The sequence below is a fragment of the Prinia subflava genome, chromosome 1, assembly GCF_021018805.1.
Source record: "Prinia subflava isolate CZ2003 ecotype Zambia chromosome 1, Cam_Psub_1.2, whole genome shotgun sequence".
Classification (NCBI taxonomy): Eukaryota; Metazoa; Chordata; class Aves; order Passeriformes; family Cisticolidae; genus Prinia; species Prinia subflava.
In genome coordinates, this window is record NC_086247.1 from 20,393,175 (window position 1) to 20,421,097 (window position 27,923).

Below are 27,923 nucleotides of genomic sequence, written 5' to 3' on the forward strand. Positions count from 1 at the left end.
TTTGCCTGTTAATGATTCACAATTACTGTGCCATAACCAAGCTCTGCCCAAATTTCTCTTCCTATTTTTCTATAGCTTTTTCTGGTTTGGCTTTTTTGCTAGTTTGTTTTTGCTAGTTTGTGTTTGTTTGTGTGTGTTTGTGTTTGTTTGTTTTGGGGGTTGGTTTTGTTTTGTTTTTAATATAATCTGATCCCTCCTCCTGCACTTGCATTCTGGAATGGTGACTCAAAATACAGGTAAGTCACTGATGAAAGGTATTACACAGAACATACTTGAAAAAACAGCAGTGTAAACTCTAAACTTGAATTTTTGGTTTTCAATACAGGGTTTGTTGCAAGTGTATGTAAGAGGTGTTCTGACTTCCTAATCAATGTGCCTGCTTTTACTAACTTCATCAATAACTTACTAATGCTGTTATCATGAAAAAGGAGACATGATAATGAGACTGCACATATTTCTCAATTCACTTCCTCCTCATTTAAAATTATTTGCAAAAAAGAACGAGGTAACAGATAAGAAGAGTAAACAAACTCCATCTCTATGTGCTGTGGAACCTCAGTCTCATTCTTTTTCTGAAGATATGACAGGTGTGTATCTATTCACTCCTTTTCTAAATTCTCTCTGCTATAAAACTAAACAAACTCAAATTTGCTTTGGAAAAAAAATGCAAGCTATAGTAACATACCCTTTAAAAAGAAAATAAATGTGCCCTGAGAGGAAGAAGTACTTTCCAGAACAAGTATATCTTTTGGTAGGTTTCAGTGAACTGCATAACTACATATTTTAGTGTCTGGAAAGAACTGTGGTTGCTCAAATTATTTTTTTAAAAAGCAGCCCTGTGTGGTTTAGTAAAATTGACGTAGCAGAGCCAGGCTGGTAGATCAGGGTTCATCCACAGCTCCACCATGAAAATTTTGTGACTTTCAACTGAGGCATCTCATCTCCGAGTGGCTCTTTTCCACTTGCAGCTGAGCAACGCTCCCCCATAAGGGTGTTAAGAAAGAACTAAAGGCTTGAGGTGCGCTGAAGATGTCCCAGAGTTTCAGTGAAACTCTGTGTGAATTATATGGGTCAGCTAAGGCCTTCCATTCATGTATTTACTTACAGGATTCTTGAAGGCCTGAAATTGCTGGGAGACTGAGGCTGCCAGTTATGCAGTGTAATTAGTTTCCTCTGCTGAGCATTATGAGCAGCTTATCAATGCCCAGGGAATCAGGGCGAGCTGTCAGGCTGTGATTAACTCGCTGAAGGAGGCTTCTGGCTGACCATTAAATCCTGGGTTCTTTTGCCACATGCTCAAAGCCCTACTGACACAGAATAGATCTCGGGTTAGTGGAAGCCATGACAGAAGCACAGATCCCAGATACCGTGTGAAGACACGTACCGTAACCACCTGCCCGGGATCCCGGGGGGATGGTGACGGTGTCCCTGCCCTGGCTTGTGTCAGGAACTAACCAAAGATTTGGCCGCTCCTGCACCCTTGGTGCTGCAGGGCGGGGGGCCCGCCGGGGACACACCCCAGCCCGCCGGGGACATACCCCAGCCCGGTGGGGACACACCCCAGCCCGCCGGGGACACCCGCCTCACTGCCGTGGCCCAGCGCGCCCCGGCTGCCGCGGCGGGGAAGGCGGCGGGGAAGGCGGCGGGTCCCGCCCCGGTGCGGTGACGCCGGCCCGGGTCCCGCCCCGCCCGCCCGCCCAATAAAAGCGCTGCCGGCGACAGCCCCTTCTTCTCGTCCCGTGTCTCCGCTCGCTCGCTCGCAGCTCACCGGCCACGCTCCCGCCTCCGCTCGCCGCTGCCGCAGCCCCCGGCCCGCTCCGGCTCTGTCTCTCTCCGCCTGTGCCCTCTGGTCCCAGCGCTGCGCTGCGCTTTCCCCGCCGGCCGCCCCCGCAGCCTATGGCCCTGGAAGGCGCCGCTGCCGCCGCCTGTATTTCTGCTGTAGGTTCCCACATCCCTCTTTAAAAATTCCGCCTAAAAAGAGAAGACGATTTACCAAATCTTTCGGGCCGTTATCTCACGTGAGTACCGGAGCGGGGGTCCTGGGGCTGCCCGTGGGGGAGGTGGCGAGAGGGAAGCAGTGGCGACGCCCACCCCAAGCTCCGAACCGGGCCGGAGCGTCCGTGGTCACCGGCGGCGGGCGAGAGCGATAGGGGCTTCCCCCTGCGCGGGGCAGTGCGGGGAGGGACGGGGAGCAGTGGTCGTGGTGCCCGGAAAGGGCGGAGGGGCACCCGGCGGGCAGTACCGTGGCGGTGACTGCCGGGGAGGTTTGGGGATGGGGCCTTTTCCTCCAGCTGCCCTTTCTCTGCCCGGCGGCGTGGGGCGAGACCGGCTGCCACCGGCGGCGGCAGATGGAGAGCGGCGGAATGAGTCAGGGCTGGAGCTCCCCCTGTCCCCCGGCGCGGCGGGCGGTGCGGGGCCGCAGTGCGGGGCCCGAGCGGGCGGGCAGCGGGACCCCCGCACCCGGGCGGCTGGCGCCGGCGGCGGGCGGAGGGTCAACGGCCGCCGCGCTAACATGGCGGACAGCGCTGCGTGCGAGCGGTGACGGGGCGGGAGCAGAGGCCGGGCATCGGCGTGAACGCTGCGGCGGTGCCGCCGGTCCCCTTCTCCCGCAGTCCCCGAGACGCGGAAGGGCGGCGGGGCCGCCGGCTCCGCGGGCAGTGGGGGCTCGGCGGCCGCCCTAACATGGCGGATTCCTACGGAGGGGGGCTGTACGGTGTCTTCCCCCTCACAGCCGGGGCAGTGCCTGCGGCTGGAGACCCGCGCCCACCGGGCGCTGCCGCCTCTCGCAGGGTGCCCCTGCCTGAGAGCGGGGGGCGAGGGGCGTCCTCGCCTGGATCCCGCAGGGAGAGGGGGTGCCCAGTGCCCTGTGGCAGCTGCCTGGGCTGGGAGCACGGGCTGCGGTGCGGGTGCTGCGGGGTCCCTTTCCACGTATGACCCACCCGCTGTAGGCTCCCCGAGCCCCCGGGGGCAGCCGCGTGTGACAGGCTTCGGCGCTGGGCAGCCTGACGGGGGCAGAGGCTGGGGAAGTGGAGAAGTGCTGGTGGCATGGCCGCGGCGTCTCCTCGCCTGCTTCTCAGGGGCCATGTTGTGCTTCTGTGAGCGTGATTATCCATCCGGGCTCCCGCTGCCATGCTCCACTTTTCCCCTCACCTGAGCTGCGCCTGCCCGAGGCTTCCTCACCTGTCCCCCTCGGCATGGCGAGCACGGGCCACGCCGAGGAGCAGGGTGGTAGCGCGGGCTGTCAGAGCAACGCAGGAGCTGTAAGAGCATTGCACAAGTGACGCTTTCCGGGACTGCCTTCACGCAGAAGGGCCGTGCGGTCACCCGGCGTGTGGAGAGGAGCCCTTCCCTCCCGTTAGCAGTCCCTCCCTTTGCCCGGGAGCAGTTCGCTGGTCATCTCACGGCGCACCCTTTACCGCTCCCCTTGGTCAGACCCTTAGTGTAGCAGTATCAGGTTTGGTGCCGCCGGAGGCACCTTTGGGCGATCTCTTGGTTGAGCTCAACCTTCTTGGCTTGGCTGCCTCTGCCAACGTGTTGTGGTCCATCTATCTGGCCACTGGTGTACTAGTGGCTTTTGGAAAGTATGGAGAAGAGAGTGGCTCCTGCTCAGCCGCCAGCTGAATTTGTGTGTATAAGGTGCGTGCACCTGAATGTTGGGGTGTCCGGAGTGTGTGTGTGTTGGCTGCAGTGCCGTTCCCTGTTTGGTAGGAGGTCAGCAGAGGTGCCTGTTCCTGGTGGTAGGGAGCTGAAAGCATGGTGAGTGAGTGGGCCCATGCATGGCACGGTGCAAGTGCAGGATCATGGTGAGGCTGAAGAGGATGCTGTTATGGCTGGGTACTAGACAGCACTGCGGGTCTTTCCTAGTCATCAGTCTGAGCCCATGAAGTTGCCTGTGTGTGCTGGGGGTTACCTGCTTGTGGTGAAGGGGGAAGAAAGTGAGCTTAAACCTTTTGAGCTTTTCTGAAGTGCATCTTCTGCAGTACAGAATCCTGCACAGCTGCTTTGTGCCCGTAGGCAGGAGAAGCACTGCGTTTCAGACCTCTGCAGCAGTCTCCAGTGGCTAACCGGGATACCATTGTGTAGTCCCAGTCGGTTATAGCCACCCTGAATGAAAACATGATGTGAAGTCCAATAAAAGAGTGTGGATCTACCTACCATCTTGTCAGATACGTGATTGGGTCTCTTGTGTGCGAGTGGGTTGGGGGGTAGTCCTGCCCCACTTCTTCTGGCCTCTTTGGCTGCCAGATTTTTGTCTCTGAAGACACTGCACTTGCCCACTATTCTTCCTTGGATAAACGTAGGAGGCAGTGGTGCTGGGGGGGGAGGTGGGGGTTGTGAATAATGGTGATGGTAGGAGGGGTTTGTTCCAGTCTGGACTGGTCCAGTCTAGTTCTTTCCTTCCTGTCACCGTGTGAACAATGCTGCTGCCGCTGTGGCTGATGCCTGTGACAAGGCAGCCCCTTCCCCGTGTGCCTCTAGCTGTGGTGAGCTCCCTTCTCTGCCTCCCCGGCAGGCAGCCAGCCGGCCTGCTCTCCCCCATCCCTCCCGCTGGGCATTGAGCTCTGGGGAAGGCTGTTAAACCCCAGAGAAAGGAGGGTCTTTGGGAGGGGGGAGGGTGTTGTTTGGCGGTGAACAGCTGTGGGAATGTTTCTCCTGTGGGCACAGTTTTACTGGAGGCAGGATTACTGCCTTTCAGCACTGCAGCCCGCCCCTGGACCCGCAGCTTGTGCCTCTCACTGTTTCCTGGAAGGCTGGTGCAGGTGTGATTGCAGCAGTGCTGCTGGAAATGATTCCATCTCTCCAAATTAAACGGGAGACAGAGTGCTGTGGAAGAGAATTAAGACTGTCCCTTCCTGAAAGTAAGGTGTAATCATGTAGTGCGCTAATTTGGATATAATGGTGAATTTCAGCTCTAAATACTGTTGTAGCACAGGAGCCAAGAGCGTATTGTTCATGGGAGGACTCCTCAGAGACTTGCTCTTCCTTCAGGACCTGCTCCCCCACAGAGGTCCCCTTTGCCACAGTGTCCTCTCTCTGATCTGGAAGAGGTTTACTGTAACTCAAAAATACCTGGGTTTTACTGTTAAGCAGAGTAACTTTTGTGCCTCTGAGTCTGTCACTTGGTGTAAATGTGCAAGGTCATTTATAATTCTAGAATTTTAGGGTTTGGTTAATGAATATTTTAGCTCAGGCCACTAAAGGGTCTCTTCTCAGAAACAGATACAGTGGTTTTTTTGGTTTGGTTTTTTTTTTTTGAGAAAATGAATTGATGCCTGGTTTTGTAGGCCTGTTGGCATTATACATGGGTAGGTGAGGGGGGCCAGTAAACTGGAAAAAGCCCAGCCCTGCTGGGCACTTCTAGGGCTTGCTGCAGGGATGCAGGTGACAAAACTGTGCTGTGGACAGCTGTGGGGTGATGTGGGTCCTCAGGTGAGTTGACTGATGTTGCTTGAGCTGTAGTCAAACTTCAGGAACCTGCTAGTAGAGTATGCCAACAGAAGATAGATAAACACATGTATGTAGATGTCACTTGAATATTAAAAGGCAGAGCTACCTTGCTGACTATTGCCACAACTCAAAGCTTGCTGCTTAGCAAAGAATACTTTTATACCTACTTTAAAACCCTTAAACAAGGAATGCTTCATTGTGGTTGATAATATGTTCAAATTTTGGAAAACTGGGTTTGCCCATATAGGTTATGGACATCTAATGCACTTCTACTTAAAATGGTAGCCCAGCTCTGCCACTCTACAGCAAAATCCCTTTTTCTGCTGGTTAAAGTAGACCAAAATGACTGTGGTTGGAAAGGCTCAAATTGTACCGTTTTCCTCTGAATGTTTAGAAGTGGCAAAGCTGCACAAAAGACAGCAGTCAGACTATTTTATATATGTTCATATAGATCCTTTGGATAGATAATTCTCATTTAAAAGAAGTTCTTAAAGACAGTCAGAACTCAGCAGAGCTCAAAGTTGACTGTTGCTACAGAAAAATGTCAGATTTCATTCCTGCTCCACAGGAACTTTCACTGTAAACTTTTCTCCTTGGGACATGTGAGAATATTTATTGGCATAATACTGCAGGTGGTGTTTGGCTGAAGCATTACATTTTGTTTTGCATTGAAGGCCATGTGCTCTCCCTAGAAGCACTTGTGTTTAATGACTTGTTTGGCTGGGAAGGTAAATGTAATTCCTATCACTGGAAAATTTGTATGAATTCTTGAGCATAATCAGAACAGCAGTAGGAAAAGGTGTAACTGCTAGTTAATTTTAAAAGATGGCAGCGCCTTCCTTTTGTAAAACTATTGTGTGCAGAACTAAATGTTACTGACTTCTTGCTTTAGTGAAAGAAAAGGATAAGGTGAGATTTAATAAATATGCATTAATTCTAACCGGCAAAATGCTGTAATACCTCAAATTTGAAGCACTGAGATTTGTTTTTAGTGTCGCATGCTAGTAAATGCTAATTTATGTGGTGAGGCTGCAGGGATTGCTGTATGGGAGTTGCTGTGAAACAGTTACCCTGAAGTTGCACAACCTCTGTGTGTTATGCAGCACTTTGTAGAGTGTACTAGTTTAGTTTTCTAATAGCAAGAATAGGTGGAAAAGAACATTTCAGGAGTTTAACAAACATGGCTGTGAAGATGATCTTTTCTGTTGGGTGATTCCCAGAAGTCAGGCTTTTGCAGGCAGCCCATGTAGTATTACTTAAATAATGAAGTAGCAAAGGATTATTTTTACAATAGATTGGTACATTCTATGTTTCATACCATATATCACAGTGAATTTGTAGAAACTTAGTTGTATTTTGGGTTTACACGTGACCAGTTTGGTAGTGTATTTAATTTCATGAAAATTATTGTTGCTTTTAGGAGGAATAACTTCTCAACAGGGCTGATAAATGCTTCCTTGACTGCTTTTATGTTCATTGTACTGGTTTATGTGATTGCTTTACCCTGACTAAGCTAGCCTTATATTTTAAAATGCTGCTTTGGTGATGTATATAATAGCCTTTAAGGGCCAGCTGAAATGTTTCCTCATTCCTGAGGGCAAGCATAAGTTTCTTTGTTTTTCCTGTCTTGCTCATTTCTGGATTTGTCTGTGTGGTGTTCAGTTTCACTATATAAAGCACTATTTTTCACCCACATAGCTTTTTCACCCACATGCTGTATTCATTCACAGCAGAGGGAGAAGGAACGTGGCAAGGGAATTCTAAAATAGAAAGTGGGTAGGGGAAGAATGCAGTGGTTACAGGGTTAAAAACACTTCATGGAGAGTATTCCAGTATTAAGGCATATTACCCTACAACAGGATCATGTAGAGCTCTTTGCCATTAGTTTTGAAAATCTTCCCATTTGGACTGTGAAAGATAAGTACAAACAAGCAGTTTCATGTGTTTCAGCAGTTATTTGTACATCTGACTTGTTCTGGCTCATAGTTTATATAAACTCTTGAAAACTGGGTGTTTGATGTGATTATAAACTTTCATGGTGGGGTGTTGCAAGCCTCCTTAAAAGCACTACTGAAAAGGCATTTGCTACATGTTTTATGATAAAACTTTTATTCTGTTCTGGGTATGAAATTTATTTCTGTGTGCATTTTTCTCCCTACAGGGCAAAATCTCTGATCAAGTCTACAACTATCCAGAGGGCTTAGGAGAAGTGCTTTATAGAGAGCAGTTCGACTTCAACGCTGAGCCACCTTGGGAACCTAGCTGATGATAGTAGGGTTCCATCTCCTGACTTGTCCATGTAAGTCTCTCTTCATCTGTATGGAGGGATATGCACTTGCAAAAACACAGCTTGTGTTGGCTTTTTAATAAACAACATACCTGTCTGGATACAGATTATCAAAATTATGTAGGACTTTCATTCAGGATGGTGGGGGCGACTAAAAATTTTACTCACCTAACACCTTTCTCAGTACAATTATCTGATGAAGTTCTGCTGTGAACTTGGTAAATAAAGCTACTTTTCTGAATTAGGGTTGTTGGCTGCAGAAATCCTGAAATAAAATGCTATAACATGAGTCTCTCAGTGATAATTCTGAAGTCATGAATTGGGTTGCATGACTGTTAACATCAACTCATGACTAGCTGAGTACTGTGTAGTTTCTTAGAGTAATTTATACTGAAATAGTTAAAATTTGCTATTGTAAACAGTAACTAAGGCTGATCATGAAGGGTGTGCCTTCCCAAATGCCTGTCTCCATTATTTGCTAATTACTATCCGCTTCCACAAATAGTTATAGTGGGGTTAAAGTAGAAGGTGAAATTTGCTGTTGGATGGAAAATGTGTACCAATTATAAATGCCTTTATATTTTGAAGTGCAAATAGGTATTAGTGGAAAACAAATGCACTTAGCTGATCTTAAGGAGCACAGAAAGCTCTGCGATGTGTGTGCTTATGTTTTGTTAACTTAAAATAGTTTTATGTGGTTTTTAACAATAGTCCTAAGTCAGATATTACAAATGCATTTAAGCTGACTTTATACAGTATTTGTATAGTATTACTTTTTTCCTGTCTAGCTGAAGGCGTTTTTGTTTAGCTTAATACCTATAAATTATAGAATGCTTTTTAATGTAGAACTTGCAAATGGTAAAGTACATCTTACTGAGCCAGGTACTTCTTAAAGACCACGAAGATTCCAAATGCCAGTTGTGTTTGTATGCCTCCTAATAAGGTACTTAATGTAGATAAACTTGGTCTTTGAAAATACCGCAATTGCTGAGGAACAGGATGAGCTTGGTTTATCATGACTTCTGGCTTTATCTCCAGAGGTTATGTTCTTTTTGTTTGAAACTTACTGAATTAACTGCATATATCTGGTTCTTTGTAGTTGCATACTCTATACAAGTGAATTCAGTTAACACTGAGAATTTTCTGGAATCACTGTTATGTTTTAGATATGGTTTTTATAAGCAAAATAGCTGAGAAAATTGCTTCTCTTGTTCAGTTTAAAATTTTGGTTCACTGTTGTATGTGGCTAGAACTCTTTCATGACATTTTGCACTTGAACAGGAATAAAGTAAGTAGTAAAAAGGTAGGAAAGGCAGAAGAATTGTTAGAAAGGAGCAAATAAAGTCTACAATCTTAAGGTACTATACATGCATCTTAATTTCTGAAACTGTTCTGAAGAGAATTTTGCCTGTGACAGAAGGCCTTACTCTTGAGGTGAAGGCTGTTCTTGCACCTTCTTTGACATATTCCTTCTCTAATTGGTAGACTCCTGTGCTGTGACAAATGGTGAAAGGTATAGGTTACCCTAGAATGGAAATGCCACTGGATTTGCTTTATTTGCAGCTGAATGTTCAGATAATGTGTGTTTATTTTGAGGTTGGCTCTATTACGTGTTCAGCAGTAATGTACTGTACACAATAGAAGTCATTCAGTGTTGAATGTAGTGGTGATGTAGGTAGCAGTAGTGTTTGCCAGGAAGTCTGTACCTGTTCTGGTGTGCTGAAGCACGGGTCATTGCCTCAAACGCAGCTCAGACGCAAGTTAGAGAGCTAATTGGTACTTTGGGTCTTGTTCAACTTGCAAAGTGATTTAATGGGAAAAAGGTCAAGTGAGCTTTTAAATATAGCTGTAATACTAGGTGTTAATGTTCCAGTGCTACTAAAATAAAAATCTTCTGTCTGAAGATGTACTTACATTTCCATTAAACTCAATTCGTTTTTATAGTTTCCTCCATCTCACTTTTGCCTTGTGTTACACTAGCCAGGGAAGGACTTAGGGTTTAGTTCTGTCTGCTTTTCAAGCTCTCACTCTTTGAGCAGTCTTACAACTTGGCCTGAAGTCTTGCTCCTTTAAAATCTCTTCTATTTCTTGCCACACCTGGTTGATCAGAAATGATGGGAATTAGCAATGAAAGTCTGGTGTATGAACAAGCCCTGTCTATGCCAAGTGGAAGCAGTGGCTGTCTGGACTGGCTAACTTTGAAAGCTCTCTTGACTTTGTGTAAATGGAACTGGTGCCACTTGGGAGGAGCAGGAGGGCTGGGAGTCTTAGGAAGCACTGGGGAGGTCAAATACTAACACTGAGTAAGTGAGAAGATAGGATAGGGACAGTTTGCACTGTTGTAGAAGAAGTGCTGGTCTGGTACCATTAAGTATATGTGCACTTAGAAGAGTAATCATTCTTTTGTTTGCTTTGTGAGCTTATTTGGTCTGAATAATGTATTCAGACTTCGAGAACACAAAAGGGGGTTCTTGTTCCTGTAGAAGATGTTTGATGGGGCATTGTTTTTTTCAGTATCTACCCCCTTTGCTTGCTTCAGCAGAATTGTTCTTCATACATTGCTCTCTTAGCTGTGTGGAATGCTGCTGAGAGAACAGAGTAGGATGCAACTGACCTAAGCCATACAGGTACCTATTTATGACCCTCAGTGGTTTGTACTGAGAGGTAACATGAATAACACAAAAAAAGACACCTGTTTCAGCATTTCCATCAGCTAGTTAGTGGCTGCATTCAGGTAACTGAATTAGTGATTCAAGTTGGTGAAATGGTGCCTTGGAATATTTTTTTTTAAGATACTCCCATTATAAATAGGTATTTCCTGCACTGAAAACAGAGGGCTCATGTTCCTACTTTCCTACTATACCTGTTCTGTACTGAATTGCCAGTGTCAGTGACAAAATGTTGTTTTTTTTTTGATTTGTTACCCCTGAGGAACTAGTATTGCAGGGAATGAGAGAATGTGTTTTTAGCCCTTCACATTTTTTGCATCAGTATAATTATTATGTCATAAATACTTTTATTTAATAAGATGTGCTTGAAAGACATTATTTGGAGCCTCTTTAGTTTGCAGAGACTTCTTTTTTGCAGAGGAAGTTTTTAATGAAAAGACCAAATATATAGATGTTGTTTGGGCTTTTTAAAGTTCTTTTCTTAGGCCAAACAATACATAATTTGAATAATGTAAAGAAAAGAATGAAAATTGTGTGTTATGGATGCTTACATGTGACAAGCAAGTGTTTAGGCTCTGTTCAGAGAATTTTAATTTTCTTTTATTCCAGTTGTCTGCAGTAATTGCAGTGTTTAAATATGTACACTTATATCTAAGAGTTCTTCATCTGGGAAGTCATTGTGTTAAAGAGCCTGAGGATGTAATGCTTACTTCAAAGGAAGCAATTACATGCCTATGTAGAAGTCTCATACCACTTGACAGCTTTTGTTTGACTTAAAATACATGTCCTGGAGCATTGTGCAGACTAACATTTCAGGTGTGAAAATGGGTGGTGTTACCACACCAAGTCTGTCAAATAATGACTTGCAGCAAGTCAGCATTTCCAGCAAGGAGTGAACTCTGTACTCTAATGATTTCTGACTCATCTTACACACGTTAAAAAAAGTCCTAAACCGTCCTTTAGATTTCCTTCTTCAAATTTTATCACTGATTCTCCTCCCTCCTCAGGAGAGACCCAGTCAGGACAGAATAAGGTGACAGCAGGAGTCCCAAATCCTACTGTAAGGTATTAACCCCTTAAAGAACTGTTTCTCTAGCCACTATCTTGTAGTGGTGCTGTAACAATGCTTCTATGAATTTGTCTTTTCTTTGTAGTGTACTCTTCCTATCAAGACTGAAGAGATGTCATTTATTCAAAAAAGGGGAAACTGGACAGTAGTTAAACAAATGTTAGCTTTTTTCCCCTACTAGATTAATTACATTAAATGGAAAAGCTTCCATGTGTTGGGTGTGCTTAGAAAAAGCAATCACTGTTTAGCAGCTTGGGAGAGGTTATATGAGATTGTTTATGGTTTGTTGCAATTTGTCATTGAGTCTGTACTGGTATATCTTTGTTTTTGTCCCTGCCTCTTGACCATAAGATGCTTTTTGATGAATAAACAGGAGACAAGTTTTGTTTAGGAAATAATCTTCATCGAACTACTAGTTAATTGTTCTTTTTATTGGTGGTGGCTATGAGGATTTGGTGGTAAAGAGTCCTCCCCCCATGTTTTACTTAAACTGAGTCTCTCCAAAATTAAAGGGGCAGCTTTTGGAGGAAAGTGTTCTTCTACACCATCTATCTGAAAGCTACAGACACCACAGTCATTAACTATGAAAGAAAGCCTTTCTTTTAAGAGTACTTAACAACTAGTTTAAATCTACTCCACTGTAACTCAGATGAACACCCACACTCAAAGAGGAGAAGTGTGCAATTGGTTAGATTGAGCTGCTTCATTTGAAATACAGGGTACAAGCCATTAGCTCTGTGTGTCTGGTGAGTCTACAAACCTGTTCAGGGCTGTGACTGGTTCCAGTGGTTGTGCTGAGACCCTCCAGTAGGGTAGATCTGGGGTGGAAGGGAGTCTTGACTGTCTGCATGCTTTAGAATGTAGGAAGTGGCTTGTAGCATGAAAAAAAAAAACAAACCCTCAACCAAATTTTAAAATCCAGCTAAGTAGTAACCTTGTATATACAGTAATTCCTTAAAAAGATCTTCAGGAAAATGCTGATGCATTTCTTTCCTGGGGGGAAAAAGATAACTCAACCTTTTTGGTCCTCTGCCTCTGAAAACCATGGATATTTTATGAAGATGACTGTGGTGTTCGTGTTTGTTGGACTGATTCTAAGGCAAACTTAGTTCACAAGCTTTTTTTGTTCAGTGGTGGTAATTTTTTAAGGAGTTTAGCTGTTAGTCTTATACTGAGATATGACTGACTAAAGACTTCTGGTTATTACAGTCTACCACCTAGTCATTGTTTTTAAAACTAAATCCTTACATCAGTGTGATAATTATCTTGGTCTTCTGTGATTGTTTTGGATCTTCAGGATTCCCTTAAGTAATCATAGGACTCACTATGTATGTGTGAAACAAGTGTTTCTCACCCAGTGTACTGGTCTTTATCCTTCAGCTTCTGAACAGAACTGAATATTCTTGCTTCCACTGAGTTAGTTCACCTGGCAGTAAATTCCTCTTGTCACAAACATAGGGGGCATGTGTGAGTTCTGCAGAATGCATATAAAAAGCCCTGCTGGCTGCTTTCCCATTATTTGGCATAATGACAAGCAGGAGCAACTGCTGCTTAGTTGTGGTAATATTAAACTACAGCAAAGAATCTTTGTTCATATTGTTGACAACATTAACCAAGCCTATGTTGCAAATTGTGTATTTTTTTTACTATATGGAGGTGGTGGATGAAACATGAGACAGAATTAATACCATGGGCCTGTTTTGATTTGAAGCGAAAATTATCTTAATTTTTATAGTCCTAATGAAGTATTTTTGGCTTTCAGCTGTAGTGTTTGTGGTTTCTATAAACACTTTAAATTAGAAAAATAATTCTGCTATTGTAAATCTAAGTGCAAGTGGCTTTAGAAAACAACCATCACTTTTTTTACAAGTACTATGCAACTTCTGGTGAGAGATTTAAAAAAGCCTTAGGTCTTCATTTAGAGAAGGAATCAAGTTACTTAGCTGGTTTTGATCAATCTTGTTAGTCATAAAGGTGACAGTTGAAACAAAAATGTGGTCAGTGGGTTGATGTAAGCTGATAAGCTGCTTTTAAACAAGACCCACAACTCTAATGGAATGTACACGGCAGATTGTTCTATTCATCAAGTAAAGCAAATGAAGATATATAGTCAGCTATTGGTAATCTACTGTCTGATGATTTCTACTTGTGATTAAATAGTCAATCTGAATTCCAGGACTGTATATTTAACTGTTTTCAGTGTTTGGACTGTGATTCAGGTCATCTTTTGGAAAACACTGTATAAGCTACTAACTACTAAGCTAATTTGTAGTGAAGATCTGAGGATAAGCAAGATGCAAATAAAGTTAGACTGTAACTGTTACTTTATTTTAATAACAATGCTACGTACTAAGATTATCACTTTTAAAATTACTTCTAGCCTAATGGCTTCTTTTTGTTAACCTCTTTTGTAATTAAGGTGATAATGCTATGAACAACAGAACAACAAAATAAATGTCTAATAGATACAATGTGTAAATGCAATGGTTATAAATTAGCATCAAAACCCCTAGAATATTAACACAATTTAATCAATAAGCTACAAGTTTTCAATAACAAGTTCAGAAATGTTCTATTACAGGCAGTCTTCCAGTTGCACACTTGAATGCTAGCATTGCTTAAGCTGCTGTACTTGAGAAGAACTGAGCTGAGGCATTTGTACAATTATGCTGCACTTGCAGTGTTTTCAGAGTTTGCATAAACTCAGTGCAGATCAGTGTGCAGTCTGGAATTCTCAAGAACAGCCTTGCATCAGTTGTTTCTGGGAGTTAGTATCAGATTTAAAGTACTCAGCTTCTGTTTTATTCTTGGCTTCAGTAGAATTGTTCTATCCATATCTCTGGCAAATGTAGGGTGAGCAGAGTAAAAACATCTGTGGTTTTTATACCGGTATTACTGTTTGAAGGACATCAGGTGTAGAAAGCTGATTTTTAAACAGCAGCATAGGATACTTTGTTCCTCTTTTTGCACTGACACATGTTTTCTTTGTGCAGTTTGTTGCATAATTTAAGGACCCGGATATAAGGCTTGGAAGCCCATCCCTTGTGTTTCTTGGTTTATGACTGTCGGCTTTGTGGAATACGGCTGAGATGAAAGGATTTCTTGAGGATGCAAATTACTCCATTGGTCTGTTGGATGAAGGAGCAACTCTTGCAGATGTTATTGACAACTGTATTTATGAACATACTCATGTAAGTTTGCTTTGCAGATCTTTTGATTTAGTTCCCTAAGTCTTCAAACTAGGTCAGAGTGTTTTAGAACTGATGAGCTGACAGCAACAGAGGAACAGTCAGTTAAGCCTCACTCACCTTCTAAAGTAATTTCCTCTTCTAATTCTGCTTCTTTGCTGTTTTCTTGCTTTGGGCAGAATTCTGTTAGGAAAATTTAGATATCAGCTCCTACCTTCCTGCATGTGGCTAGCAGGAAAGTAATCTGGCTGATGTAATTAAATACAGGTTCCCATCTCATTGTTTTAAGAGATTTTATTAACATTGGGGTTTAGATCAAGCACCTGAAATTGTGCAAGTGGATATATTCAGTTAGAACTTTGTTGTTGTTCTTTCCCTGAAAATACGGCAGAGTTCTGACAAATGTGTATGCTGAGCCAGTGTAAAGCCATGTTTAAATTTTCTTTGGGCCATTGTGGTTTATATTTGTACATCTTCCTGTTACCCTTCTCCCCCTGGAAACTCTGGTACAAGGACATTATGAGATGCTGTCTTTCAAGACAAACTGGTGTAAAAGCTACTGAAGTTTGGCAGCCAATGGAAAGAAACTTGAATAATTCCGTGTGTACAATAGTCATTTTTTGAATAAGGCTTCACTCATTTCTTAAGAGGAGGCAGGAAGATGTAGCTTTTGTTCTGTAGTTGTAGAAAGAGCAAAGTTTAAAAAAAAAATTCATTAAGCAAATGCTGTATTCATGTGCCATACCTGTGAGTTGCTCACTTTTCCCGTGGTTTATCAGAACTAATATTCATGTGCAAGTGGTCAAGTATAGTACAGCAAATAGCTAAATTCCATGGCCTTCTGAACTCAGGTGTAGGATTCCCAAATCCTGATTCCTAATATTCTTTTTCTGTCTAGCAAATAAATAGGTAAACTGCTGGCAACATGTCATGTCTCCAACCACTGGCTGGCTCACAGAGGATAGCTGCCTCCTGCTGCTTTCATTTACTCCTTTAGCTCAAGGGGCAGAGGCCTGTGCCATGGATCTAAAGCTCCAGATCCCATTCCTGCTGGTGACCCGTACAGGGGGTCAGTATGCTTCCACCCGATGGAATTTCTATTTGTGTTTTTTAAACAGAAATAAAGACTTTGTATAAAATAAGCCACAACGTATAGAGTTTCACAGCTGTGAAAGTCAAGGGCTAGAATTAACAGTTGATGTACAGTCTCAATTCAGATCCATAATCTATTTTGTGGTGATCTTTAATGGATTTACAGTAGGGCATTCACAGTAGTTTTACTGAGTGCACATTATGAACAAATCTGGAATGATCTATTTGCATTTCATTCCACTACACCCACATCATGACCTGATATTGAGAAAGACTATGTAACAGAGGTGCAGAGGGAACTTAGTTCCAGAGAAGTCTGTGCATTTTCTTAAAGATTGTGTACTTGATTCTGTCAGCTTTAACATGGAGTCTAGTTCTTAAAATTCCTTTTGAACTTCATTCTTCACAAGATGTGAACAACAGTCTCAAACTTGACTTCCTGAACTAAAATACCATCAGACAAATTTTCACTAGAACAAGCTCTTAGCTGGATGTTAAAATAATGTTAGTGCATTAGATTTTATTCCTTGTGTCATAAGATATAGATTACATTGAGACTGTGGAAGCTTTCATCCCAGTGGATTTTCTTCCTATAAATAGCTGCAGATGTCTGAAAACAAAAAGTTGAAAGAAATGTGTAGCTTAATCTGTATTTTTGGATAAAATCAGCATTTGGCATTTCAATAGAATTTTTTATTCAGGAATCTCAGAATGTTGTCAATAGCATTCATAATATCTCTGAAGTGGTAGGTATTCCCTTTGGTTTTTTTAAACTAGTTCAAATTGCTAGGTGAACAGAAAAACATTGTTCAAGGTCAAGTCTAAAAGTTAAGAGCAGGGTAAAAAAAGGTACATCATTCATTAAGACTTTGGGTTGTTTGTTTTGACAGCAAACCTACAATTTCAGACACTTAATTTTCCTATTCTTCCTTTTGCAGACTGGAAAAAAGGCATTTTATGTTGGTGATCTTGGAAAGCTTGTAAGGAATAACATACAATGGCAGAATGTGATGGCACCCATAAAGCCATTTTATCCTGTAAAATGCAATTCTACTCCAGGTGTACTCGAAATTCTGGGTACTCTTGGTGTTGGTTTTGCATGTTCCAGTAAAGTAAGTTTTTCTTGCCTGTGTGCTTTATTTTCTTTCATATGTCTGCTGGTTTAAATTCATTTCTTCGGTGTTAAATGCTGTGGTTATAAATAACATTTGAACTGTGAACTCATTTGTAACTGGCTGTTAAAAATCTGTACTTCTGCCCTTGAAGCAGTAGATAGTTTTTTCTTTAGTGTGGTAGTAGAGCACATCTAATAAAAATTCAGGAAAGAAGGTGCAATGCACTTGGTCAAACTCTGGTATGCTCCTGTTTTTCAGTCTGAAATGGCATTGGTGCAAGACCTGGGCATTTCTCCTGAAAACATCATATACACAAATCCTTGCAAGCAAGCCTCTCAGATCAAGTATGCAGCGAAAGCTGGGATAAACATCATGACTTGTGACAATGATATTGAGCTGAAGAAAATCTCACGTAACCATCCAAATGCCAAGTAAGTGTCAAAATTCTGGTTTTGCTTTTAATGTGGGGGAAAGTTAATTTGCCTGTATTCTGGGTGATTTGAGTTGCAAGCAAAGTACATGGCTTCTTTAGGAGAAATCACTTGTATCTGTTTTTCTTCTGTCTCCTTTGAAGGTGGCATTTTTGCACCTTTTCCTACTGAGTCTTGCCTTCCTAATACAACGGCCCTTGGTTTGGGAGAAATCCTGGTAGAAAGTGATTATTTTAGGGCAATCTTCATGTCAAGATTTCAGTGATTAAAGTTCAGAAGTCTGGCATTTCATCATCTGCAAATACATCTTCCTCCTGCTCTCATGTGGCTTCAGTGTTAACTTTGGGGGAGTTCTGTTTGGATATTAGTGGCTCTGGCTGAAGTCAGGCCTGAGCTATCAATGAGTGACTGTGTGCACTGGATCCCATCTGGGCTTTGGGCACACTCTGCACATCTATTAAATACACCAACAGGTATTTCCACATGATGAAAACAGAGAGAAATTTGACTCCGGTTCTGTGTTCAGTCACTCTGGTATTAGCTCAGCTGCTTTCTGTAGAAAAGTGATCAAAGTTGATAATATGGCTGTTAAATATGGCAGTTTTATTGCTGCCAATGTGTAATGGTCTCTTGAATTGACAGGCACTCATGGCATTTAACATCACGTCCCTCACAGATGAATGCTTTAGCTTTGGGCCATGCCTTTAAGAAATGCAGAGTCAGAGCCTCAGTGAATGTTCCAGTGTTTTGCAGTGATTAGTGGTATAGCTTTCCATAAATGTCATTGGAGAAACTGAATTGCTGACATCCCTTACAAATTCCTTGGTTCTGAACAGTCATTATTAAAGTATTGTGCCTTCCCCCAAAACTGTCGCTTTTTGGTTTGGGTGGGCTTTTTTAGGGGGTGATGATGGTATTTATTTGAGAGAATTTTTTTGTTTGTTCAAGACTACAAGATATAATGTTGCTGTTGCTGGTGATTACACTTCATCCTCATGGGAGTCTGTCTGTGCTTTGCATACTGGAGAGAAATTTCTGTGCAAAAATGCCATGTATGATAAATAAACTTTTCTGAAACTGCTGGCCCTGGTATACTTAGTGGACTTGAAAGCCTTGGCAATGCTAAAGCTGACTGTTAAATCTTTAGTGTTCTACCAGTTATTCACTGGTGGCTTTAGAGTTGTTAGTTTTTGTTGCTTTATTTCCATAGATTCTAACAACCTCTTTAAGAAGATCCTGTCTGTGATAACATCCACAGCAAGATGCAGATTTTTTTTGGATCAGAGAAATTTTAAATCGGGGAGGCAGGATGAAGGGAGTATCATGAGCTAGAGAAAAAATATAAACTCTTCTTTTCAAGGATCCCATTGTGTAATATTTACAGAAGTTCCTGTTAACCAAGGGCAAGAAACTCAATTTCTACAAAAGAACTGCAATTTGAGGTCTAAATTTTTTAGATATATGATCTCTCTTACTTTATAGAATTTTTTCCTCGTTTTATTAGAAATATCTTATTCAGGTCACTTCAGTGTTGATGCTTTTTTATCTATCTCAGGGTTTTTTTCTTTCTTGGCATAACTTCAAAAAGTCAAAGCCACTATATGGCCTTGTTTTTCCTATGTATGGTTGTTAGAGCTGGATTGTTTGCATAGATGAAGCAAGTGTATTTTGGCTGAGGAAATGATATTTAGGAAGATATGATTCTTCTCATTTTCTAAAAATTTGTGGAATTTTGCACTAAACTCAGTAATGGGGGGAATTGTCTGTTTTTATAACTGATGTTTCTGCCTTTGGAAGACTTAACAACTCAAATGATGGGATTTTTTTTTTTAAGATGAGAAATGTCAGGAAGGCATGCCTAGGTATTGCTTTTCTTTATTATATCTTTAAGATTTTTCCATGTAAAGTTTAACTGCTGAGCTTCTTGGTGTCCTAAGAACTTAGGTAGAAGCAAGGGTGTTGTAAATAACAGTGCTTCCTTAACAATAAATGTAAAACCAAACTCTAAACACACATCACCCTCTAGCCCTGCTCTGACTGGGTGAAACCCAGGAGGAATAATCCTCCTGGATTTCTAGAAGTCAGATTTAGTGGGTTTTGCTTGAAAAATATCTTGATTCACTTAAAATGCTACTATAACAATTTGTCAATAGATTTAATGTTGAATGTCTTTAAGGAGGGGTTTTGACTAATCTTAACATGAAGTTGCAAATCACAGTATGGATTTGATTTTTTTCTATTACATTTTAAAAAGTTTGACTTGTAATAATTTTTTGCTGCAGCCAGCACATTTTTCCAAATGCTTCACAAATTATCTGACTACAGATTTTTTTAACAGAATTTTCTGGGCTAGTGGAGAAGCAGGAAATGAGATGCTCATCAGTTTCTCAGGATGAAATTGTATAAAATAACAGGGATTGCAGGGCAGCCTGTGAGAGAACTTGGGACTTCTTGCTCTTCACAAAATGCATTTTAAATGCACCATGAAACATTTGGAAAGTACCTGTAGAAGTCATGGTAGATGTTAGGCCAACTGTAGTGGCTAGGCTGAATTGTCTTTGTTGCCTGTCTTGTAAAGAGCTGTTTCACTCTAGGGGCAGAGTTTCTTCCACTCATTTACACTCCCCATCCTGGTTAAGTGTGAAGTGCTCTGTCCAGTCTGCCTGTACGTCATGACACCACCTCTGTTTAGTTTACTGCATGACTAATTGGCCTTGTGGGGATGTGACTTTTGTGGTGTTCAGTAGTTTGAATTTGGGAGGTTTGGGGGTATGTCTGTAGAGGTTTAGATGTGGCCATGCCTTTGCCCCTCAAGAGTTACTTTAACATAGAAAAAGGTCAGCATTGGCACAGCAGTTTGCCAGACCTACCCAAAATGAGGCTTTGACCAGAGAGAGGAGGATGTCTCACTGCCTAAGAGTGTAAGAGAGAGTACTTGCTGCCTCTCTGCTCTCCAGTGTGTCCTGACAGAAGGGGCAGGGAAAGGACTGACCACCCTCACCCTGAGTCCATGTGCTCAGCCAGAAGGGGAGGTTATATGATATGGCTATGCTGTGCTTTCAGCCTGCTGTTCCTCCTGATGCTGAGTTTAACTAAATCTGATACATGTCTGACTGAAGGGGAACCTCTGGGCTGGGGAGGAGGACAGAAATGGGAAAAATCCTATTAGTCTTACAGATTCTATGAGGAACTACGCTTTATTAGAAGGTAACATGACTTTTTATTACAGCACCCAACACTCTTGCTGCTACAAGAGTCTTAGTTGCTGCATTTCGAAATCCCTTGTCCTTGTTGGCTCCAAGTTTTAGCCCCTAATTGCTAGTTTTTTCTCTGTACAGGATTGTTATTACTAGGTTGCCTTGATTCATCCATCGATGGAGCTGGAGTACTGACAACATAATCAACACACTTCTGACAGTCTTCAGGCTTCACATTGCTGATGATGTAAACCAACTGCCCCAATCATCTTCCCCTTCTCTTAGGCTCTTACTGCACATTGCCACAGAAGACATTACTGCTGGTGAGGAGATGAACATGAAGTTTGGCACCACCCTGAAGAACTGTAGGCACCTCATGGAATGTGCTAAGGAGCTGGGAGTCCAAGTAGTTGGTGTCAAGTGAGTGACTTCATTGTCCTCTGCTGACTGAGCAGATATTTGTACGATGTACTTCAGATGTAAAATTGAATTTTTCCCTGGTGACATTATTTTACAGGTTTGAAAAAAATCAAAAACCTTAGACAAACAATACCACATCAATTTAGAATCATGAGCTTTTGCTTGGAAGCACAAACTAGTATGAAACAAAGTAACTATTACAGACATCAAAACAATATGAAATGAAGCATCATAAATCCTTCTGTCAATATGAAAACTAAGTTTGGAAGACTCTCCTATTCTCTAACTGTACTCTTGAACTTCTATGGTGACTCAATTTGTATTTTTCCAGCAATAAACGTCATAACAAGTGCTAGTACAACATGGAATATGTAGGATAGTTTGAACAAGATGAACATGGGGTCAGACTTTATAAGAGTTAAGGTTGCATGTCACTCTTTGGTCATATCAAGACAAAATAATCAGATAAGTTTTTGACTTGCGAGTGACAGGAATGAATTCCAAGATCTTAAAAATGATCTGTGGTATTTTAATTGGAAGCTTGATGGATACTTTACTGTATGGGAGAAAAAGGCATGCACAAGTCTGTTCTACCTTCAGCTACAAGTCTATCACATACTCATGACTGTTTGAGGAAAGCAACCAAACAAATAAATGTCATCAAGACAATAAAAAATACTAAGCCAGATTTTGATGATTTAAACCACAGATGTTTTGATGTATATCTGTATGAAATGGATGTTAAAGCATGAACTGTCAGTGTATTAAAAAATTAGATACAACCGTAAAACATTCTTCTTTGTGTAATATCTTGACCAACTTTTATACTAATCACATGGCTCTTGTGCATTATTATTATTTAAATAATTTTAAACTCCACATGTGGATCCACGCAAGTAAGTTTGAAAGGTGGCCTTTGCCTCAAAATGGTATTCCCTAAAGGAGTAGACTTGGAGTAGAGAACACTGTTGCTCGGGTGTGTGTATGGTCTGTGTAGAACCAGTAGACCATACTCCTCTTGAGGAAGCCCATGGGAAGGCTTGCTTAGCACCTCAGTGACTAATTGGATATGGCAGCACTTGAATCTTTTGAACAAGGAGCAAGAGGGAATTCAGGAGCTTGTGGTACGCATTAGTACTTCTCTGCAGCTTTGGCGCTTCCTGAAGAACAACATTTAACCACTTTGATAGTAAAGACTGAAAAATTCAGTACATCTGTTGTTTCTCAAAGATGAGACTATTGTGGGATATTCTTAGGATTAAGAGGAAGACAATTCTCAAGTACAAATCCAATAAAATGGAAGGCAGTGGTGTCTGAGCTTATTCTTTGCACAGTTGCTATATTATCATTTAAGGTTGTTTTGAGATGCTTGGGAATGAATTGCTTCTGTTGCTGTTTTATATGGTGAAACAATTTGCTTGGTCTGAAAGCTGCATGGTTCAGTGTATTTACTGGGTTTTTATTTCTTTCAGGTTTCATGTTTCAGGCTCTTGCAAGGATCTGCAAACGTACATTCATGCTATATCTGATGCTCGGTGTGTGTTTGACATGGCTGTAAGTAGATCTCTACTCGTGCAATTGCTGCAGTAGAGCATCCATTCTAGTCCAATGGTACTAACAAACCAACTACATTCTTTCTAAAATAAATCATTGGAGATGGAACTTTTAGTCAGGGACTAAATACTCCTTTGTGATGTGTGGTAGAGGTAAAACTGACTTTGTCCTAATTATGGTAATGAATACTGTTGACAGGCAGTAGCTTTGCATGCTATTTAAATTAGTTTCCCACTTTGAGTCAAGGATTTTTGATATTCAAACTTCAGTGCTGTAGATACACAACTGATGCTTTTAGGTTACATTGAAATTGAACAATTGTCTGCTGGCATTTATTGTGGTATGAGAAGTTTGTCAGCTAAACAGATGAGACTGCAAGTCTTTTTTACTCTTATTACTGCAGTGTTGTAGCTGTGCTGATAACACATGGAGCAATAAAATTGAGGATCTTGCTGATCTTTGTGCAAATTCATTGCAGTTATCTTGTCACAAAATTTGTGAAATCCTAAAACTGTCTTTTGTCAGAATGCACCACCTGTTCAGCAAATACTGTCTGAATACAACAAAAGTCACAAGATGGGAGTTGATATTGCTGTGAGACTTGCAGAGAATTGTGTAACCAGCTTCTATTGATACCTGAGTGCTTTGCTACTGGATTTAATGGAGCTGTACTGTGCCCTTACTCCCTCATTAGATGGACTCAGCTAAATATTTCCAAAAGCCTAAATACCCAGAAAACAGTAAGGAGCAACAAAATATTTTTGCATTTACAGTTGTTCATGTACTTACCTTCTGCCCTTGCATTTTAGGAAGAATTTGGCTTTAAGATGAACATGCTGGATATCGGTGGGGGCTTCACAGGTTCAGAACTTCAGCTGGAAGAGGTATGCCATGTGTTGGAAGTTGAAACTCTTACATTTGAAGAAACTGAAGTGTTTAACCTTCAAACTGCAATTTAACTTGACAGCTGAAACATAGTTTAAGCTCCATGTTAGACTGTAACTTGAGATCCCACTAGTTGGATTTGTATTCTTGATTATGGATAGTGTAGTCAGTTCTTGGAGGTGATCATTACTACTTTTTAATCCTGTTCATCCTGGGTGACTGGTGATTTAAGTGTGTTAGAGATTAAATTACTATCTGGAGCAATGCTAGCAGTAGTAATTCAAAGGTTTTTTGACTGGTATTGTTCAGCTGCTGACTCTTAGTTGGTTTGGGCCAGGGTGCCATAGCAGTCTTTGGATCATAAACCCTATTGCTACTGGATGGAAACTTCTGGTGTTTTGCTTTAGAACTGAAAGCTAAAGGTCTTGATATGTCTGGCCTCTGATTTGGCCTAAATGCCATCTTTAGTATGTAGTGGCATGTAAAACAGGATACCCAGTTTACACTGTTGTCTTAAACACAGACTCCAGGAATTCAGGACAGTGAAAGTGATACAGTGAGGAGTTAATAACAGCAGTCAGTGCTTTTGTCTCAATTCGAATAGTTCTGTTACTTATCTAAAATAACTGTTAATCTTCAAATACCTATCTCAAGATATGAACATTAGTATTAAATAATTCTGTTTCTAATATGATACTATTCAGACCTGATCACAAAAAGGCCCTTTGCCGGTTCTTGTGGGTTCATATGTAACTTTACATTATCTGTTGTGCTGAATGGGCATTGAAATTACTGGTGTAGTCTTGAGCATACCATAGCTTGAACTTTGGTTGTGAAGAGAGACTGTGTGATATTCAGACTGATGGTTCTCAGTCTTGAGTGTTTAGCAGAATGACCAGTTTTCTTACAGTTTTTGTGAATTGTGGACCTCTGGTAAAGGCATGTCTCAGAGAACAGAGGACCAGAGTCAAGCATTTGGTGTGCTGACTGGAAGTGTGTGTGTATCTGATACATCCACATGCTGAGTTCTTTGGTCTTACCTCTGACTTCCATTTCCTAGGTTAATCGTGTCATCAGGCCATTGCTGGATGTCTACTTTCCTAAGGAATCTGGTGTTAATGTGATTGCAGAGCCTGGATGCTATTATGTTTCATCTGCATTTACACTGGCAGTGAATGTCATTGCAAAGAAGACTGTTGAGTATGATAAACTTCTTCCTTCTGGAGGTAAGGGTTGGATTTGTTTTCTGTGTTATGAATCAGTACAGGTAATTGCCCACTATTAGGTGGGATAGACTAATTGGTTTATGTATTTATTGCATCCCCTGGTTCTTGCACTGTAATATGCCTTTTGGGTTCTGACCATATGTTATCTGTCTATCTTACTGTTCTTTATGTGGCACTTCTTGTGTCCTTATTAGGTTAAACCTATATTGGGTGTGTCACAGATGGTGTGTTAGAAGGTTCTGTATTAGAACATAAAAAATTACATCACAGAGTAAGCTACTTCTCTTGATTTATATTCTTAGCAGTGGTTATTACTGAAAGTATTAATTTTATTAAGCCTCACACTTAATGTTATAACTGAATTTATAATTTGGTCTCATACAGATTACTCTGCTTGTAATTCTCCCATTCCAGTATATATGGAACCCCCTTGTCAGGAGAAAGCAGCTGACTTAAGTTAGATTGCAAAAGGACTACTTATGACAAAACATGCATGCAAGACAACTTCTTTTTTTACTTCCAGTGGAGCAAACCAGGAATGATGATGAACCAGTATTTACATATTACATAAATGATGGTGTTTATGGTTCTTTTGCAAGTAAATTGTCTGAGAAACTGAATACTATCCCAGAGGTTCACAAGGTGAGTCTTCCTATATTCTTCAGATGTAGTCATTACTAGCCTTGTCTATTGAATATATATTTAACAATTCATACATATATGATTGCATATTACTTATTAAATTAACCTTGTGTATATTTGAAAATTTTCTTATTCAATAAACTGAAACCTGAATTGCCTCAATCATTTCCATATAGAAATACAAGGAAGATGAGCCTCTGTTTGCAAGCAGCCTTTGGGGTCCATCCTGTGATGAGCTTGATCAAATTGTGGAAAAGTGTCTTCTTCCCGAGCTGAGCGTTGGAGATTGGCTGATCTTTGACAACATGGGTTCTGGTACCTTGGGTGAACAGTCTGCCTTTAATGACTATCAGAGGCCACTGATTTACTACATGATGTCTTTCAGTGACTGGTAAGAAAACTAGCGTGATAGTGGCAAGGGTGCTTTCGCTTCCTTCAGGAGTGTACACTTATAAATTACGTTCGATGGCAAATACAGGAAAATGCTGAGTGTAAGAATGTGTCTTTTTAGTTTGTGGATTTTTTTTTTAGACTGCTGAGACTAAACTGAGATCTGTGATAAAATGCCTACTTTGCTTTAGGGGTGACAAAGGAAAGCAGAACACCTGACTGATCTCACCTGTGAGTTCAGTGGCAGTGGTAGAGTCTTTTACTGGCTTAACAAAAGCTGTTTAATGTCACCCTTTGAGCTTTCCTCACACAAGTAACCACAGCTTGCATAGTGTTGGCACCATGGTAGGCAGGAAGGGCAGCCATGCTCTTGTGGTGATGGAGAGTGTGGTGACCCATTCCTGCACTGGGGCAGGCAGGGCCTTGTGCTCCCACCCCTGAGAGTGGCAGCATTTCTCTGTGTGCCACGCACTGGCACAGCTGGGCTCCCCTCTGCTGAGCCAGGGTGTCTTGGTTTGAAAGACAGGTGTCTGCTAGGAAGAGGGCAGGACCTCCCTAGAGATGGAGAATTCAAATCCCCTCCCTCCAAATTATTCTAATTTAAAAAATTAAAGGAGCTTTCAGACAGAAGTATGGGGATAGGAATAACAGTTCTTTACTAGTATATATGACAAAACAACAAACAAACAACAACTACAGGATTAATAATAAACAGAACCAAGAACCTTGAGGGCTTTTTTCCCCAAAAAAAAAAAGGCCCGGGGCAGTTTGATCTCGGTGCCCCTGCAGGACTCCGAGAGGCCGAGCTGGAAGGGAGGAAAGTCCCAGGCTGGTGGATGAGATGAGGAGCTCTGCGCTGGCAGCTGGAGCAGCAGGGGTGTCCCGGCAGGGCTGGGCAGTGCAGGGCTACAGAGCAGCAGGAGAGCCTCAAAGCTCCGAAGAAGCAGCGGCGGTGGGGGGGAGAGGCTGGAGAAAACGAGCTCAGGATTCCCGGGTACAGGAGCAGATGACGGTAGATTTCCCAGGACGAGACAGAGGCAGAGTGATGGCCGTGAACTCCTCCTGCAACGGGGGGCAGCTTGACCGTTCTGGATGCTGAGAGCAAGAGTGAGCTCCCCTCCCCCAGATCTGTCTTCTTGCCTTTCCCAAAGCTCGTCATCTCTCCCCTCTGAGGGACACTCCCAGAGACTTAAAAACAATAGGTGTAGTCTTGTGTTGCCATGTCCTTCAAGTACTCCCTTTTGTTCTGATTAAGTAGTCATTAAGGCGTCTTGGAAACTTATGGGAAAAAATTCTGTAAGTGTAAAAAAAACGGAAATCTAACCCCCAACACAGGGGCCGAGCCATGAGGGGGAAATAGCCTTCAAATGCTTGTGGAGGCTGGCTTCTGAAGGGAAATTGAACCTGAAAACTGCTGTTACATCTCTTGACCTTTTCTGCTGCAGGGATGAGATGCAAGATGCTGGAATTGCTTCGGACACATTGATGAAGAACTTCTTCTTTGTGCCTTCGTGCATTCAGCTGAGCCCGGAAGAACGCTTTTCCACTGCAGCTTAAACAGGCATTAACGCTTCATTTAGACCTGCAGTTGCAAGTCTGTAGTTTGTCTGGTCAACATTCCAATGTGGAAGAAATGGAACAATCTTGAATTCAATTCATTCTCTTCAAAACTTGAAAAAATAGTAATAGTAATGGGGACCAGGCAAAACAAGCTACAGCTACAATTCAGTGGGGGGTGGGAGGGTTAGATAATGGTGTCCAAATTTAAAATCAAGTTCATTCAACCCCTGAGCGTTAAATATGCAACAAAATGGATGACTTAGTGGAGATGGAAACCCATCACTTGGGTTCTTCAACAGTTTACATACAAGTACACAGTTTTTATACTAAGGATTCCTGTTAGAAAAGTCTTGTAAAGTTATTGTCTTTCGCCCAGATATATCAAATGTCAGTGGGAGACCAGTGTGACTTCATTAGATGTTTTAGTGTATTTAGGATGTGTAAATTTGTGCTTTGAACTGTAGTTTAATAAATGTAAAATTGCATCATAGTATTTGTTGTATTTGACCCGTGATGTATCCCTTGTATGATTGCAATAAAACTTTGTGTAGATTTTACTGTTTTTCAGGCTAAATTTGGGAGGAGCTAGGCAGATAGCTATAAAAAAGATGTATATGTGATTGATTTGAGAAGCTTTCTTTTCTCCAGCCCATTGGTTTAGCTTTGTGTTAAACAGTAAAAATTTTAAGATTGATCAATTTGTAAGAAGTCATGTAAGTTCCTTGAAGGCTAAAAGGCAATTTGTGGCGT

General features: G+C 41.9%; 1 protein-coding gene across 1 annotated transcript; it reads left to right on the top strand.

Annotated features, from left to right (window-relative positions):
* Nucleotides 1-1,712: 1,712 nt before the first annotated feature.
* AZIN1 (antizyme inhibitor 1) lies at nucleotides 1,713-27,663 on the top strand. The gene is made up of 12 exons (XM_063389880.1): nucleotides 1,713-2,018; nucleotides 7,610-7,747; nucleotides 14,467-14,664; nucleotides 16,692-16,865; nucleotides 17,127-17,299; nucleotides 20,782-20,916; nucleotides 22,389-22,470; nucleotides 23,280-23,354; nucleotides 24,416-24,581; nucleotides 25,105-25,223; nucleotides 25,400-25,614; nucleotides 27,059-27,663. Exons 3-12 carry the CDS (start codon nucleotides 14,563-14,565, stop codon nucleotides 27,168-27,170), a joined length of 1,353 nt encoding a protein of 450 aa, XP_063245950.1. The 5' UTR covers nucleotides 1,713-2,018; nucleotides 7,610-7,747; nucleotides 14,467-14,562; the 3' UTR covers nucleotides 27,171-27,663.
* Nucleotides 27,664-27,923: the final 260 nt, after the last annotated feature.